This window comes from Octodon degus, unplaced genomic scaffold (assembly GCF_000260255.1).
Source record: "Octodon degus isolate 3935 unplaced genomic scaffold, OctDeg1.0 scaffold00122, whole genome shotgun sequence".
In the NCBI taxonomy this organism is placed as follows: Eukaryota; Metazoa; Chordata; class Mammalia; order Rodentia; family Octodontidae; genus Octodon; species Octodon degus.
Genome location: NW_004524698.1, coordinates 8,883,428 through 8,901,167, shown reverse-complemented (window position 1 = coordinate 8,901,167; position 17,740 = coordinate 8,883,428). Strand labels below are relative to the sequence as shown.

Sequence of the window (17,740 nt, the reverse complement as noted above, 5' to 3'; positions counted from 1 at the left end):
TCAGGGTCTCAAGTGGCTCTGTTTCCCAGGCTGTGCTCCAACTTTCAATCCTCCTGCCTCAGCCTTCCAGATTGCTAGGGTTAAAGGTATGCCCTATCATGGCCAGCCCTGTCTTATTCATCTTTTAAGCTGATAAAAATATTTTCTTTTGGCCATACTCATCAACTCCAAATAAAGAATTCTTTTCTACATGGTTTTCTTTCAGGCACAGGATGTCAGATCTCAGGTATACACAGACTATAACTTAAGGACCCTGCTCCTGGGGACAGTTCCTAGGGTCCCTGCTCAGGGACCACGTTTTAGAGGCCACTTCTCTGTCCAGCTCAACTTTCGTGTGAGTGACATGGCCCACTCACATCTATGGAGGGAAAGTAGCTGAGCTTTCTTAATAGGCCAACCCACAAGCGTGAGCCAGGGTGTTAGGGTTTCTACTCCGGAATCCCGGACCTCACCAACATAAATGGTCCGTGAAATTTAGGTGCACACCCTCACCTTTGCTCTGCTTCTTGTCCTGCCCAACCTGTTCTAGATTGATTGTGTCTGAATCTCCTGGGAGTTTCCATCCCTGAGTCTCTCATTCCCAATCATAGTTTAGAAAATAGAGACTTAGGAAAGATGGGAGTCTACTTCTCTCCTGAGCCCCCTTGGGTTCTACTATCTGATTTGTGCCAGTGTTTTTTTCCAGACATAGGCAAATATGGACATGACTGAGTGCAGTGACCTGGCAGCAAGATCCTAGCTCTAGACAAATAAAACTGTGGGACAACCGGAACCAATGGAACCAGGCTCAGTAACATGCACAAAACGCCAGCCTTAACTCTTCACCACCTGAAGGTATAGCTGCCTCATGCGACTGAGCAGATATTCTGTGGACTAGAGGTCCAGGACCACAGCAGAGAGCTACAGGACAGTCCTGCAGGGTCTGGAGCAGGGGAGGTTGGGGGAGGAGGCAGGTGACCCCAAGAGCCCTTTCCCACCATCCTGCCCCACAGGCCTGCCCACCCTCATGGTCACTAGATACTCAGAAGTGATAGTCCCTGGGGAAAATGAAAATCAAAATCACGAGATAGCACTTGACACCTACCAGGATAACTATGGGATTTTTTTTTAATGGAAAATAACAAGTGTTGGCAAGCCTGTAGAGAAATTGGAACCCTTGTGCATTGCCGGTAGAAATATAAAATGGTGCAGCTGCTACGGGAAACATCATGGCAACTCCTCAAGAGTTAAACATAGAATTACCATATGTCCCTGCATTTCTACGCCTGAGCATGATCCCCAAAGAATTGAAAATAGGCACTCACACAAACACTTGCCTGCCAATGTGCACAGCCGCAGTGCTTGGAAGAGCCAAAAGGTGGAGACAGCTCAAGTCCAGCACCAAATGAATGAATATAAACAAAATGTGGCATCTACATGCCATGGGTTGTTACTCAGCCATAAAAGGGGAGACACGCTGATGCAAACTGGAGCATACATGAGTGCTGAGAGCAAGAGATAGAGCGACACAAGCCAATCACAAAAAGCCGCGTACTGGATCATTCCGCTTATATGAAATGCTCAGAAGAAGCACATTCCTCACTGTTGATGACACCAAACTTCTTTCTAAAGATGGTGAATGTTCCTACCTCCTGGTGTGGCCTCCTCCCCAGCATGGCCTTTGCTCCACGAAAGCTGTCAGGAGGTCTCTGCAGTAGCTCCCCCATCTATGAAGGTGCACCTAGATTTGAGGAATCCTGTAATTCATTTCGGTCCATCCAGTTAGTGCCTATTGCTCCCCGACACACAGTTGGTAAGTAACATTAACTGCATCCACAGAAATTGCCTTTTCCAGGACGTGGACCTAGTCGCAGGAGTGGCATCATGCCGTGTACCACCTGAGCTGAGGAGAGGAGACGGAGCAAGAGCCAAGGCTTGGCTCCACTGTCCTCCAAGCCCGTCCAATGCCTGTGGAGCTGGTTCTATGCCTGAATTCTGGAAATAATGGGGGGGATATATTTTTTTTTCCTTTCCTTTTTTAAATTCTCATTACATCCACACACAAGAAATGTGTTCTATAAAGAAAATGTATTTAGAATCCAGTTTTCTTATTTGGGGTATGGGGTGGGGTGGGGTGGGGTGTGTGTGTGTGTGTGTGTGTGTGTGTGTGTGTGTATTTTTCCAAGATAAAATTGCCTTGGGTATTTGGAAGTCTAAAACAAAATACAACATAAATTAATGCTGATGGACTTTGAGTTATAATTTATTTTATAAAATGATAAATTCCCCCTCTTAAGTCTGGTCAGTATTACACAATTTTTTTTTTAAATTTGTTTATTTATTTGTGTGTGTGTGGCCAGCTCAGCCCACCAGGGGGCGGGGCTGGCTGGCATGTGGTGCTGAGGGACTGAACTGTGGTCCCTGTGCTTTACTAAACTTGTTCTAAGTAGGTGCTTTAGACCACTGAGCCATCTCACCAGCCCCAAGTATCACACAATTTAATATTACATTTTATAACTTAATTATCATTTTTAACACTTACTGAACATTTAACATTTATTGAATATTTCAGTCCTTTGAATGAAAGCACAAAGACATATAAAGAGAATTTAGAAGGACTTGTTCCTATTTTAATGTTGGAAAACAGAACAAAATTAAATCCATATGTTAACCATGGCATGCATGTATTAGCTTCCCATGATTACTATAGGAAATTACAAGTGTGGTAGTTTGAAATGATACAGATTTATTCCCTCACGGTTCTTGAGGTCAGAGTACTCACTGAGTTTCAGTGGCTGCAATTAAGGTGTTGGTGGGCTGTCTTCCTGCAGGGAGCTCCAGCAGAGAATTCAGTTCTTGTCTCTTCCAGCTTCTAGTGATGGCTGCATTTCCTTGGCTTGTGTCCACAGCACTCACTCGCTTCCTCCTTAGTCACGAGGCCTCCTCCTCTTCTGCCCATGGTAAGATCTCCTCATGCCTTCCTCTTAGACAAACACCTGTGATTACGCTGAAACCACAAGGGAAATCCATCATAATCTCCTATCCCAAGACCCCTGACATAGTCACATCTGCCAAGTCCCTTTTCCATATGAGAGGCCCTTAGAGATTACAGAGATGAGGGTCTGGATATTTCTAGGAATATGAACACAACAGATGAACACAATACTTCTTCTCTGACCTCACTTGACTACCATGACAAAGATCATTTGTTTGTCATACATGTGTACTAGTATCTGCCATGTTTGCCATGTGTGGGGCACTTACTGAGCAAAAGTCATAGTCAAGAAAAGATAATACATTTTCTTTGACTGAGAGGACAAACTCTCTGTGCCACTGACCTCTCAGACCAACTGCTCTGGAATAGCCAGGGCCTGGCAGTACAGATGCATTCCACGAGGGCCAGAGCATTGCCACACTTCCTCTCAGGGTAGCGGCTTCCTCCATCGGAGCAGTGCTGGTGGAATACCTTGATGGCAAAAAGGTCATCAGTGAGTCACAAATGGAACTCAGGGAAGGAAGATAAACCTGGACTGAGTGTCCTTCTCCGTGAGAATATCTTCCCCTTCCACCCTGGAAGTGATATAATGCCATCATCTGCCATGGGGGGAGCCTGACCAGGCCTCTGGGGAATGGTGCCATATCAGGCATTTCCTTGGCTTACAGATGGCACCTCCTTCTTGTCTTCCTTTGGTCATCCCTCTGTGTGTACCTGTGTCCTATTCTCCTCATCTTATACGGACAGATTAGGGGCCCACTCAGATGTCCTCATTTCACCACTTTAACCACCATCTGAAAGGCTTCACCTCCAGACACAGTCATATCCTGATATACCAGGGGTTAGGACTTCACCATATGAACTTGGACAGGAATGTAGTTCAGCCCACAGCCTGAGGCCAAATGGCCTTATGCCTCTGCGGGCTTAGCCCAAGAAAAGCCAGAGGTGGAAAAGCCCTTTGTTACATGGAGGATTCAGATGAAAAGAAGAGGAAATGCAATTCAGAAGGTCAGGTTTAGGTTACAGCCTAATCCCAGGAGGTGCTCTGTGTCCTGGGGTCTGCAGCCTAGTATCCAACCCATGGCCTTGAACTCCTAGCCCCCTAACTCATGGCCTCCACAAGATGAGCCCTCAGGGGCTCCCATTTCCTGCACTCTCTCTTTGTCTGGCAGCACCTCTGGTCTCTGCGTCTTCTATACCACAGTTGACGTCACAATGCCTCACTCAGCCACGTTCATCAACACCCACTCATTTCCCTTTTATCAGCTCTTCCTTTTATCAGAATAGGGCGATCCCCAATTTCTGTTACTGCTATACCTGCCTCATAGTAAGGACGTGGGACCTATTGGATAAACTCCCACGAGACTGTACATTTTGCTACCATAAACTCATGGGCAACTTCAACCACTGGTCAGTTCCAACACAACAAGGAAATCATCACTTATCCCTTCCAAGCACACCTAACCCAGCCACTCCACCCATCTACCCACCCCTACCACATCCATTCAGCCATCCATGCACCCATCCCTCCATGCATTCATGACACATACAAAAAAGTAAATGACTGTCTTGTCAGCTAGAACACATCTGTATGAAAAAGAAATATAGTTGGCCGCTTCTCTGAGCTTACGTCAGAGGTGGCTAAACTTTTTCTATAAATGGTGAGATAGTAAATATTTTAGGCCTTGCAAGCCATGCGGTCTCTGCCACAAATATCAAATTCTGTCATCATTGTACAAAAGCAGCCATCGACGATTCGTGATCCAATCAGCGTGGCTCTGTTCCAAAGGACACAGACTTTTGAAACTTATGTCATTTCCATGCGCCATGGATGCTGCACTTCATTAAAGTGGGCTTCCTTTAACCCACAGAACTGTGGGGGCCAAGAGCAGGCCTCTGCCCTTGCTTCAGCAGGAAGACTTCTTTTCTCAGTTCCCTCGCTTAAAGAGAAACATGCTTGATCTGATTCTTGTGTGTCAGCCTATTACGACTTAATTTGGAATCTTGAAGCTAAGACTGTAATTTCAAACATTTACCTATATGTGAATACATTGTTTGGGGTGACAGTCTTATGTTTGTTTGTGAGACATTGATGAGGAGATCTGTAATTGCTGCCAGCAGCTGAGAGAAGTCTTGTTCCTGGCACTGCTAGCGAAGACCGCATCTGGCGAGACACAACAGGATCGCTTGCCTTCTACCCGCTATTCCCTTTGATCAGCAAATGTATTTCCATAAATGTAGAATTTGTAAATAATAAAGGGAGAAATTAGTAATTTCAGTTCAACAATCATCATTGTTGGTGTTTACTATTTCATCTGACCCACAAGACCTTCCATAGAAATAATTTGAAATGAATCTTGTTTTTTTTTTCACTTTGCTTTGATAGCTGTTCTATATTTTCTGCTGGAAGAAGATAGTTGGATGTCTGAGTGCCAGTAAAATTAAAAGATTTCCTTACCTTCTTCCTTAAGGACGCTGAAGCTAAACGATCGGAAGTTCAAGTTCAGCATAGGCAATTTAGCAAGACCAGTCTCAGAGTGGAAAGGATGGACCAGCTACATGGAATGTACAGAAACCAAGGAGCCAGAAGGCAAGGAGTTTAATACCATCTACAGAGTGAACCACATATTCCTGTAACTGGGAGTTTTCCGCCCCCTACTGGTACCAGCTGGAATCACTTGTTTAGATACAGTACAAAAAAGAAATGGCTCTGTAGAATTTTTATGTAAATTTCCTCTTAAATACAAGACAGACAAAAATAAAGTATGAATGAGTAAATGGTGTATACTTTTAGTCACAAAGTGAAAGAGTATAAAGTGTTTTGATCCCATATAAGATATGGCTCTTTGTGTTGTTGGAAGGTCACTAAAGCTGCAATGTTTTGCAGGCAATGTTAGATTCATAGTTGCAAATAGAGTTCAACAGTGGCTCCTGTGGGGAGTAATTTCCCTGACGCCGCTCTGGACTGAGCGCCTCCTCTGCAGGCCCTCAGAGGGAAATCCTTTGCTAAAGCAGAACCAGAGCAAACATACCACGCATCCAAATAGAAGCCAGGCTGAGAGTGACTTACTATTTCAAAAGCCTTTTATTTAATTTTGCTGAAACCGAGGAGTTTTCACTAGTTCGGTAAACTACTAAAAGAAACACATACAGAAAACACATACATGTGGGTAACCTGGAGGGACTTTGGGACTGCAAACCTACCCTTTCTGAGGATTCCTCATGGCTCGGCGTTATCTGTCATTCTTGATGATAAAATATTGCTCACTTGGAGGTTATCTTTTCCAGCCTCTTCCCTTTACTTCTCTCTGTTCTGCTCCCTTAGGATGGCTGTGGCTGTGGACACCAGCCACCACCCCACCCCCATCATCACAGCCCAGCAGCCCCACAGTGAAGGCACGGTCAGGCAGGGGACACACAGATAGAGCTGCCAAGGCCTGTGGCTCGGCCTCTGGGTTTTCAGTTTTTAAATGTACATTCCTGCTGCACACAGCTAAGGGGATCCGCAGCTCTTTCCCGGCCGATCTTCCCACACCATCAACAGAAGGTAGGGACTTGGTCACTTTAGCCAAGGGCTGACCAACAGCTGTTTGCAGCTGGAAGGGCCTCAGGTGAACAGTGGCCAACTGTCAGCTTTACCTAACTCAAGTGAAGTTCAATCTTTGAAAATAAATGATTCTTTAAGTGAGAAGTTGTCAGTAAAAAGAAAGTCATTTGTGCATTTTAACAAATTTTGTGAACATGAGCACTCAATCCGTATCCATCCATGAGGCACTGTTTTGCTGTCATCTTAACTCCTCTGTTTACACTCAGCTTTCAGGAAGTCTCTACTAACGGGTACCACTCTTTTCTGACTTTAGGGTGATCCAGAAGTAGAGTCCCGAGCACCTCACGGCCTAGAGACTCCTGGACAGGACCTTATATTCAGCACAGAAGGGGAACACAACCGAGCGTCACCCACCCTGCTCCCTAGATGATCCATTCAGGACAGATTCCCCACCCCCATACAGGGGATGAAACCCAGTGCCTTTGTGCTAAGATATATATATATATATATATATATATATATATATATTTTTTTTTTTTTTTTTTTTTTAAGACAGTCTCAGTAAGTGACTAAGTTGCCTAGGCTGGACACAAACTTGAGAACCACCTGCTTCAACCTCTCAGAGTGCTGAAATTACAAGCATGTGCCACCATGCCTGCCTTGGCAGTAACTTCATCAGCAGGCAGAGTCTAAAGTAAGTTTGGAGCCGGATATTGAATCTGAGCAGTCCTCTTTGGTACACATGCTGGCTCTAACTAGGAAATCAGTCAATGCCTGATAATAGATCTAAGAGTGCTGGGGAAAAATCAGGATGTGCTTTTTATTCATTCTTACACAAAGACACCTGTCCGCCTGCCTGCCAGTCCTCTCTGCCTCTCTGTGTTTCAGAAGCTATCCTACCCGCTATCGGTCCATTTATCTATATGTCTACCTTGCTATTTTTGTGTCTGCCTGCATTTTCACCTTTCTGTCATATTGGGCTATCTTTCTGACTTCATGTCTCAGTACAGTCCATTCATCTGTCTTCTGTCTGTATGAGTACCAACTGTCTCTGTCTTTCTGCATATGTACATATTGATCTGCTCAGTGATGTGCGGGTGAGGCACTTCAGCTCCTGTGTGCCCCCTACAGAGAAGGGTGTAGCAGCCAAAGGGCCAAGCTAAGGAGGACTCACCACTGCCTCGGCAGCCAGGTGACCAGCTGGTCTGCCAGAGAGTCACATTCACCCATACGTGCCCCATGTAATTATTATTAATCATGTCTCCTTTCATTTGGGAAGGGTGTTGGCTCAGACGATGATTTATTTAGTCACTCTCAGATTTCAGCCTTTTTTAATATGTCCCCAGTGAACCTGAGGTAGGTGGCCAGCATCCAGCCCCTGCTCTTTGGACTTCTTCCTAGGGAAGGGTTTGGCCATGGTTGATGGTCCTGGGCCCCATCCCCTCCCCCTCTGCAGCCCTTCAGCCAGGACACTGACCCCTTCACCCAAAGACATTGTCCTTCCAGTCCTTGGGGTGATCCAAAGATAGAGTCCCCAGCACCTTAGGTGTTCAGCAGAAGCCCTGAGAAGTTCCTTCTCCCAAACCAGATGCCACAAGCAGCAGATGATCCTGTGCATCAGGCCCCAGTGCTCCCTCCAGAGCCATGGCCCTGCCCTTTAAGTGCTCAGTGGCACCTGACTGTCCCTCCACTGTGGCCCTAGGTCCTCCTTCAGTGGATCCCTGAAACACCCCCCAGTCAGACCCAACTTAAAGAACAATACCAAGCCCGGGTGCAGATGTGGTCTCATGGCGGGAGCCCTAGGTACACACAGGCTGAGTTGGGGTTTGGGTCTGTGTGACATGTTTGGCTCCAGTGAGGACACAGTTTGACTCTGCTATGAATATTGGAAGGGTCAAGACTTAAAGGGCTGAAGTTTTTATGATCCTACTGTGTATCTAGGAGGCGAGCAAAGGTTGGAGTAGAAAAGTAGGGTTAGTGGTGTGCAGAGGAACTCAGAGGCTGCTGCTGAGACCTTGAGCTCAGCACCCCCAGCTTCCCACCTCCTCCAGAGCCATTCCCCAGCAGTTGTGCTGGGACATGGGTGCCCAGACTGCCTGTCACAGTCACAGTCCCTTTTGGGTCCTGCTGGGACTCTTGATGATGCCTGTAACACCTGATCATTCTGTTCCACCCACTCTGTGGCTCCCGAGTCTCCACTCCCAGACCTGATCCCTCTTCTGAAATATATGCCAGTGGCTTTACGTATAGGTTTTATTGGCTACTTCCCTTTCTTTTCCCTTTTAAATATAAAAGGTGTAGAGCCAGGCATGGTGGTACACACCTATCAAAGCTGAGGCAGGAAGATTGCTTCAAGTTCGAGGCCAGCCTGGGTTACACAGTGAGTTCAAGGCCAATCTAAACTACAGCATGAGACTGTCTCAAAAAATTAATTAATTAATTAATTAATTAAAATAAAAGATATACTTCACCTGTATTCATCCATTGTTGTGTATGGTCCTGAGTTTTGACATGATGCGTATATGTGACCATCATTGAAACCAAGAGGTGACACATTCCATCCACCCCCAAATCCCTTCACGCTCCTGCAATGCACCATTCCGTCCTTATCCTGTGTGTCCCCCACACCTCTGGCTTGGCCTTTTCCAGAACATCCTGTTGAGGTCATCAAGGGTTCTCCAAGCAGGAAGCCTGTTTGGTTTGGCCTTTTGCACTCAGTGCAGTACCTTAGAGGGCCTCCATGTGATACCCACCCCTGTTGCTGAGCAGGATTCCTTTGTGGGGATGGGCAAAGCTTGACTGCCCATGAAAAAGTTAAGGATGTGCCAATGTGAAATTCCCAGGCTTGACAGACTGACTGTACTGAGCTGAGGACACTAGAGCAGCTGTACCTGCAGAGGGCCATCCTGCCATGGAGACTCTTCCATCTTTATGGAGGAAGGGTGCCCTCCCCAAGCCACAGTGAGAGAAGTCTTTAGTGTCAGAGATGGGGAATCAGGCTGTGGTGGGCCTGAGTGATAAACCTCCTCCTCCACTAGCTGCCCTGGAATTTACCCCCCACCCCTCAGAACCCCTGTGTCCTGTTGGGTCTGCACACATTCATCATTCTTTGTCTAAAAGGGATGACTGCATCTTCCTCTGGCCATTTCATTGTCTCTTCACCCTCTTAACAGAGCCTCATTTTCAGGGGCTGGAATGTGGCTTGGTGGTAAAGCATTTGTCCCATTTGCATGCGAGGCCCTGGGAGCCATCCCCAGCACCACAAAAAAATAAATAAATAAAATTTAAAGGCCAGATGTCTCAACAGACTAAAGTGCCTGCTTATGCAGGCACAGGAACTGGGGTTCAATCCCTGGCATGCTGTGCTGGCCCCACTCCCAGGCTGCGCTGAGATGGCAACTGAGACTGGGTGTGGTGGCGTATGCCTATAATCCCAGCGCTCAGGAGGCTGAAAACAGGAGGATCACTGTGAGTCTGATCTGTATAGTGAAACCCTATAGACCCTGTACTAAATTCATAAATTCAAAAAAATTAAAACTTGGATGCTTTTCTCTTATTAATCTGTCCTGTATTCATTTGGTTCCCAGACCCAGCCAGCAAACCCATTTTGGTTTTCTCTTTCAGTACTGAGGATTGAGCCTGAGCCTCATGCATGCAAGGTGACTGCTCCACCACTAAGCTACACCCCAACCCAACAACCTCACCTTAGAGTGTCAACAGGTACAGGCCATGATTAGTGTCTGTTATATCCATTCCTCAGCCAAGGGACACTGGGCTTGCTTCCTGGTTTGGGTGAGTACAGATCAATCTCCTATAAACAATCACTTCCAAGTTTTTGTGTGAACATAAGTTGATACTTCTCTTCAGGTACACCTAGCTGTAGAATGGTTGTGGAAGTATATGTTTGACTTTATAAAGTAACTGCTGGCCAGAGGTGTAGCTCAGTAGTAGCACATATGGTTAGCATGTGCAAAGCCCTGGGTTCATTCCCAAACACAGAGAGAGGGACAGAGGGAGAGAGAGAGAGAAAGAGAGAGGGACAGGGACAGGGACAGGGACAGGGACAGGGATAGGGAGAAAGAAAGAAAAGAAAGAAAGAAAGAAAGAAAGAAGAAAGAAAGAAAGAAAGAAGGAAAGAAGGAAAGAAGGAAAGAAGGAAAGAAGGAAAGAAAGAAAGAAAGAAAGAAAGAAGAAAGAAAGAAAGAAGAAAGAAAGAAAGAAGAAAGAAAGAAAGAAAGAAAGAAAGAAAGAAAGAAAGAAAGAAAGAAAGAAAGAAAGAACCTGCCAAACGACTTCCATAGTACTGTGCCATTTTTTAGCATCTTAAACACCTAGAGCTGTTGGCCACACCTGGTTCTCCATCTCCCCAGCCTCTCATGCCCATGTCAGCAGGCAGCCTCCGCATCTTATGGTCCCTCAGACAGCCTAAATCCAGCTCCAGCCCCAGCCCTAGTCAGCCTTCCTCCAAGTCTGATGGCCCAGCCATACTAGTCTTCCACCTGCTCCTCAAACTTCCCAACCTCTGCCAGAGCTGCCCTGTCTGGCACGTTTAGCTCCCAGACACCTGCGATGACAGCTTACAGTTGGGTGGCCCCTCTGTGTTCAGGACATCTTACAAGCAACTTCACTATTTCTTCCTCATTTCTTCACATAGTAACTGTGTGGTTAACAGCATCATTTCATAGAGGAGAAGACTGAAGAATAGAGAATCTGGTTCACTGCACTGGAGCAAGAGCTGGGGAGGGTAGAGTCAGGCTCATACACAGTCTTTAGGCGCTTGGATGCACTCTGGTAGCTCTACGGCTGGTATGACCACTAGGGTCTCTCAGCATTTGTGGTTTCATCACTTCTGGGCAGCATGTGAGAAAAATGCCCCTAAATGACATGAAAGGACAGCCCTGCCCTCCTGTCTCTGCCTCCATGTAGCAGTTGGGGTTGAAGAGCACCTAGACTTTCCCAGTGCTCCATGGGGTCACCTGGCCAGGCAGGCAGAGGAGGTCACTTTTCCTCTGCCTCCTGGCATATGCCTCCATGGCCTAGGAGATTGTGGCAGGAGGACTGACTAGTGAGAGCCCAGCCGTGGCATGCACGTAGTGAGAGCCCAGCCGTGGCTTTGCCATTTAGTGGACCCTGCCTCAAAATAAAAGGGCTGGGGATGCAGCTCAGTCCAGAGGCCCTAGTTTCAATCCTCCATACCAACAAAGAGAAAAGAAAGAGAGAAAGAAAGAGGGAGAGGAAGGGAGAGAGGGAGGGAAAGGGAAGGAAGAAAGGAAGGAGAGAAAGAGGGGGCCTGTGTTCTCAGGGCCTGCCCAGAGACAACACCCAGCATCAACCTCGGTGCCTCCCAGTCCTCATGACTCAAATCTGTGAGTCGGTGAGGCTGGATTCCCCTCCTCACTGGACCCTGCCCACCCCACCTGCACCTGTGGGAAAACAGATTCTGAGCTGGACTTGCATCATCCCTGAGGGGGCAGGACACGCAGGCAAACAGGCCATCACCCGAGGATGAGCTAGAACTTCTTTCATGGTCATGCAGAATCATCTAAATGTGCAGAGTGAGGCCCTGTCCTAGGGCCGAAAGGGGAAGGCACTCCATTCCTGGAAGCAGTTTGGGCAAAAGGGGCTCTCTCCCAAAGGCCTTGACCATGGAGAGCACAGAGGCTGAGCCCTTGCATGCAAAGCCTAATTCAGCAAAAGTGTGCCATGGGCTTTTATTTGCTCTGCTCTCCTCCACTGCCAGCCATGCCCTGGCTTCACGGGGCCATCTGAGCAGAGGTGACACCAGATGCCCCCTGCCAGCTCCAGGCTGCAGGAGGATGACCTGAGGTCCCATTGCCTTCTTTTCTTACAGTGGGATCAGGACTGACCTTCTTGGGGCTGGCGTCCCTCATCTCAAGGAGCCCTGGGAGGACCTGCTGTTTGGGGCACATCCACGCATCTGGCAGAGGCAGGGAGCACAGGGCAGCTACAGGGGGCAGGGCCTACAAGGGGGCTGGGCTCTGATCTTCCCACTCCCACCCTGGAAATGGGCCCCCAGAAGCCCCATAGTCAGCACACAGGGCTTGGGAAGCAGTGGGTACCTAGCACGCGCTGTAGCCAGGCAGGAGATGGTCAGACACATATCTCAACACAGTGGCACTCAAAGAGATCAAAATGCATTTAATGTGGTCTAGTCTCATTGCCTACATCTTTAGATACCGCTATGTATTGAAAATAACATGAAAATTCTCCCGTTTTACCATTTAAAATAGATTTGACATTCTATGACCTCACACAGGGCAGACACCCCACACAGGGGCCTCCCGAAGGTGGCTACTTCCGCCCCACCCCCAGGCCCCTTGGGTGGGCAGGGACTGGGCGGCACAGCACCAGCAGAGGTTGGGGGGCAGCTGCCCATGCTCTGAGCAACACAGACACCACCCCACTGACACGTGCACACCCCCCAGACCATACATGCACACACACACGCGCACACACACACGTCCACACAGACAGACATCCCATGGCATCCAACAAGATCCAGGTGCAGATGCCGCCTTCAGTGACTCACACTAGCACTGACTGGATGATCAGGGTAGAGGACCGGGAGCTCTCAGGCTAGGCACTGCCGAAATCTGAGGTCAGTGCCCAATCTGGCCAGTGTGCACCCAGCCCTGGCCTGGTCAGTGTTTCCTTCCTTCTGGAAGGAAAGAGCAAACACACACACACACACACACACACACACCAGTGGGTAGACACACAACTGGACATATCACATATCCACATCATCCATTCAGTGTCACCTATGTGGGGAATCATGTGTGCACTTCTGCACACATACACACACATGCACACGCGTGTGCAACAGCCCTCCCCTCCCCACACTCGCCCCAGGGACCAAGTCTCCCTCACTCCTGCATGCACTCAAGGCTCCTCACAGCTGTCCTCACACATCAAGTGCACTAAAAGGGGAACTATTTTGGTCTGTAGCATAAGCAATAAATAAATAAATAAATAAATAAATACAGGGAAAGGAAAAAAAGAGGACAGAAGAATTTGAAAACGCAGCATGTGCCTGCCTTTGGCGAGAGCTGAAAAGCAGCTCAAGCTGCCTTCCCTTGAGCTCTTGGGCTGGATCATTCTGGTGGATGTGGGCATGGGAGTACAGGCCTGAGAGGCAAACGCACCAGGCCACTGATGTGGCAAGGATCTAGGGCCCTGGGTCTGCTCAAGAAGCAGAAAATAGAAGGCTTGCCCGTGCAGGCCTGGAGGGACAGAGGCACAGGCCACCAGCAGGTGCCCACCTGGCAGTCTGGACTGGATGGTGAGCACTAAGCACTGCCATGCTAATTCCATCCCCAGAACACCAAGAATAAGGCTGGGAAAGCCAGTCAGACTTTAGAGCCAGGGGCCAGACCCAGGATCCCAGGGGGAGCTGAGGTCCTGCTGGCAGATCCTGAGCGAAGAGAGCTGCCGAGGGCTAAATCTTCTGGAACAAAAATTCAGGCAGGGTCTGCTACTAGGGCAGATTGCCTGGAGTCTGGCCTAGCTCAGGATGAGAGGCTGAGCTATCTCTGGGCTCTATCCCAGGTACCTTTCAGAGAAATGACAGCTATGTCTGAACTGCCCATGGGCCCTGATCCTCAGGGAGGACAATCTAAGAGGCAGGAGCCCCACCCCAGCCCCAGACTCTCCTTAACTCCCTGCTCACTCACTGTGTAGCCTTGTACATCCCCTTTCCCCCTCTCAGCCTCAGTTTCCCCACTTGGGCTGTAGAGTCCCTAGTGCCTTCTTGTCCCTGAGCTTGGGGGCATGGGTCAAAGCAGCCTGGGAAAGCAGGCAAGAGTCATAGGCTTTCCCATTACTGCCTTTCTGAGGCGCTGGCCAGGGAAGACAGGTTTCCTCAGCAGCCCCAGGAAAGGCTGGGCTCCTCTTCAGCCTGGCCCCACAAGCCAGAAGAACAAGGCAGGGCCAAAGAGGTCACAAGGGACCTCATACCTCTTGTCAATCAGGGTCCCTGGAGTGAGGCCTGTCCCTAGGCAAGTGGACTGAGGTATCTCTAGGCCGTCACACTGCACCTTGCAGGGAAGTGATTGCACAACCTGAACTCTCTGTGGCTCCTGTCCTCAAGGAAAACACAGAGGAAAGAGGAAGGAACCACATCCTGGGACCCTGAAGCCTGAGCAGGAATTCTGTTCTATGGCCATTTTTTCAATTCATCTTTGAATGAATGTGACCTCAAGAAATGGAGGGAGTGACAATTCCTCTACTTCCCTAAATTCTTTTCACTGCCCCAAAATGGCTGGGACCCTCCTGGGCTAGGCTGCACTGCCTGAGGTATGTAGGGGAGGGGTGAGGCGGGGGTATGGCCATGTGCCAGGAGCTCGGTCCCTGCCACCTTCCTAGGGCAGACAGAGTAGGTAGGGAAGGGAGACAGGCAGGTCCAATGAAAACAGAAACAACTCAAGTCAGACAACCTGAAGTCTCTTAAGGCACAACTCTCCCTGCGGGCCCAGTGGGAAGGCTGTTCCACTTCCACTGGGTGAGGGAACCTGGCCTCCCTTCCCCTTCCTAACATGCCTCCCATGTTTCCCAGCTGCGCTTCATCTGAAGGGGTGTGGACCCTGGCAGAAGTGGAGAGAGAGGCAAAACATGGACATGGAGACAGGGAGACCCTGAAGGGCAGGTGCCACCCAGCCCTGAGACCACCTCTGAGGTACATCAAACTCAAAAAGAGCAAACTAGTTTCTTCCCCAACCCCATCCCAATAGCATCTGAAAGCTTTTATTATGATCATTAACAAGGTCTTGGTTCTTCTGTCACAAACAGAACCTAATTCATCCCTAAACACGATGAACTGTGGGGACTGAAGCACACATGGGGGAGAGGTCAGTCCAGCCTCAGGGAACCTTCTGGAACATCCATCCATCTAGCAGCTTGCACTGCAACAGACCAATGGGATTCTTACTGTCCTTCCCCCACAGCCCTATGAATTAAAAATTTTTTTTCAATTGCATGTTCTTATTTTTTTGTAAACAGTCTTACCCAAGCTAAGGTTGAGAAAGCTGAAATCTGGTGTTTCTCCCCAAGTTAAAAATCGAGGTGTCTGCAACCTGCTAGCCATAGCCACAGAGGTGGCCCCTGCAGGGTGACTGTGCAGGCTGCAGCTCTTTCTCCAGGCAGAAGCCACTGGCTTCTATGGCTGGATCCCTAGGAAGCCACTTCCCTGACATTGTGCCACCTTGGCTTCTGAGACCATGGGCTGCCCACTCTGGCCACCCGCTCTCCTGCCAACTTTCCAAGGCTATTGCGAAGAAACATAAAACGACTAAAATGCTACTGAGTCTGCAACCCGGGCCACCTGCCCATTCTGCTTAAGCCCAGTGCCCCTGCAGGACATGGGGCCACTCCCTGGTGTCACCCTGCACTTGGCCACCAGCGGCTCAGATCTCTGACTCTCGTCTGTAGGGCCGCTGTTCAAGTGCACCGCCACCAGCCTGCAGCCTGTCAAAGTCATGCCGTGGCTGGGGATTGAGACCATCCCGACTACAGCCATCCTGGTCTCCTTCCCCCTCGTCCTCCTCATCGCGGCTCAGGAAGGCCAGCTCATTCTCATAGCAGAAGGAGTTGGCACTGGGCAGGAGGAACTTGTTCTCCACCAGGTCCTTGGCGCTGCAGCGGGGTGTGGAGGGCACCTCATAGGTCTTGTGGAAGTGTGAGTAATCAATCTTGTACTGATTCTTCTCTTCAAAGAGCACTGGCTCAAAACGGTGGCCCCATAGGATTTCATTGGCCAGATAGGAGCTGCGGGCCTGTGTGGTCATGGCCGTGGCCTCCACCATGCCCTCGAGGATCACCACGATCTCAAAGTCGTCCGTCTCCAAGTCCTGACGGCTGATGCCAAATAGTGGGCTGGCCTCATCGATCTCGTGCAGGATGGTGATGGGCGACACCAGGAAGATGCGGTCCAGGCCCTTGTCGAAGCCCACATCAATGTCTATCTGGTCCAGTGGGATGTACTCGCCTTCCTCCGTGACCCGGGGCTTGATGAGCTGGGCTCGGACGTGGGCCTCCACGATGTGGCTCTTGCGCAGGTTACCCACACGCCACATGAGACAGAGCTTGCCGTCGCGCAGCGCCACCACAGCATTGTGGCTGAACAGCAGTGTCTGCGCCCGCTTCTTGGGCCGCGCCATCTTGGCCATGATGGCGCCAATCATGAAGGAGTCAATGATGCAGCCCACGATGGACTGAGCGACCACCATGAAGACAGCCACAGGGCACTCCTCAGTCACGCAGCGCAGCCCGTAGCCAATGGTGGTCTGCGTTTCGATGGAGAAGAGAAAGGCCGCCATGAAGCCGTGGACCTGCATCACGCAGGGGGTGCGGCCACGACTCTCAGCTGGCTCCAGGTCACCATGGGCCACAGCAATGACCCAGAAGATGATGCCAAACAGCAGCCAAGAGGCAAGGAAGGCCAGTGAAAAGATGAGTAGCATGTAGCGCCAGCGGATGTCCACGCAGGTGGTAAACATGTCAGCCAGGTAGCGCTGTGACTTCTCATCCATGTTGGCAAACTCGATATTGCACTGACCATTCTTCTTGACAAAGCGGTTGCGGCACCGGCGCCGAGTGTGCACCTTGCCATTGCCGAAGCCATTGGCACCCGACATGGTTACCAAGTGCAGCCCGTCCTCCTCTGATGACACAATGCTGTAGGGGTTGGCCCGACTGGCTGCAGTCATCCCGGGGCCCGGGGGACCCTGCCCTGGCCCCAGGCTGGCTCCAGGCAAGGAGGCTCCTGCAACAGAGAGAACAGGGTCTGCTAGGCAGAGCAGATGGTCCCTCCTCTATCCCCACCAGTGCCCATGGCCATGACCAGCAGGTCTTGGAACCCCTGTTCAGATGTCTTTCCTCTATCCCATGCCTTCTCATTTTGGAAAATGGCCTCCTAACAGCTCAAGTCAGAAACTCAATTCACCCCAGATCCTCTGATTTCCACACCTAGTGCTCTGTTTTCAAAATATACTTAGAATAAAACCCTCTCTCCCACCCTCATGGCCTGACTCCCCATTGCTATCCACCTGGACCAGGGGCCACCTTGCCAACCTCCCTGCATGCACACCAGCCCCTCAATCCCTGCAGTAGTCATAGGCTGAATCAGATCCTGTCCCTTCTCTGTTCAAAGCCAGAGGCCCTCTGGGACCTGCAGGACCTACATACACAAGACCCATGACCCC

The 17,740-nt window shown here is 49.5% G+C and overlaps 1 protein-coding gene across 8 annotated transcripts in view; it reads right to left on the bottom strand.

The window, feature by feature from the left end:
• Positions 1–12,686: 12,686 nt before the first annotated feature.
• Kcnj12 (potassium voltage-gated channel subfamily J member 12) overlaps positions 12,687–17,740 on the bottom strand; it is a 42,791-nt gene continuing 37,737 nt past the window's right edge. For all 8 annotated transcript variants that reach the window (XM_023700167.1, XM_023700172.1, XM_023700166.1 and 5 more), the window contains one exon: positions 12,687–17,301. In XM_023700167.1, the coding sequence (XP_023555935.1) occupies positions 15,944–17,301 (1,358 nt within the window). In that variant the 3' untranslated portion in view covers positions 12,687–15,943. The remainder of the gene's footprint in view (positions 17,302–17,740) is intronic.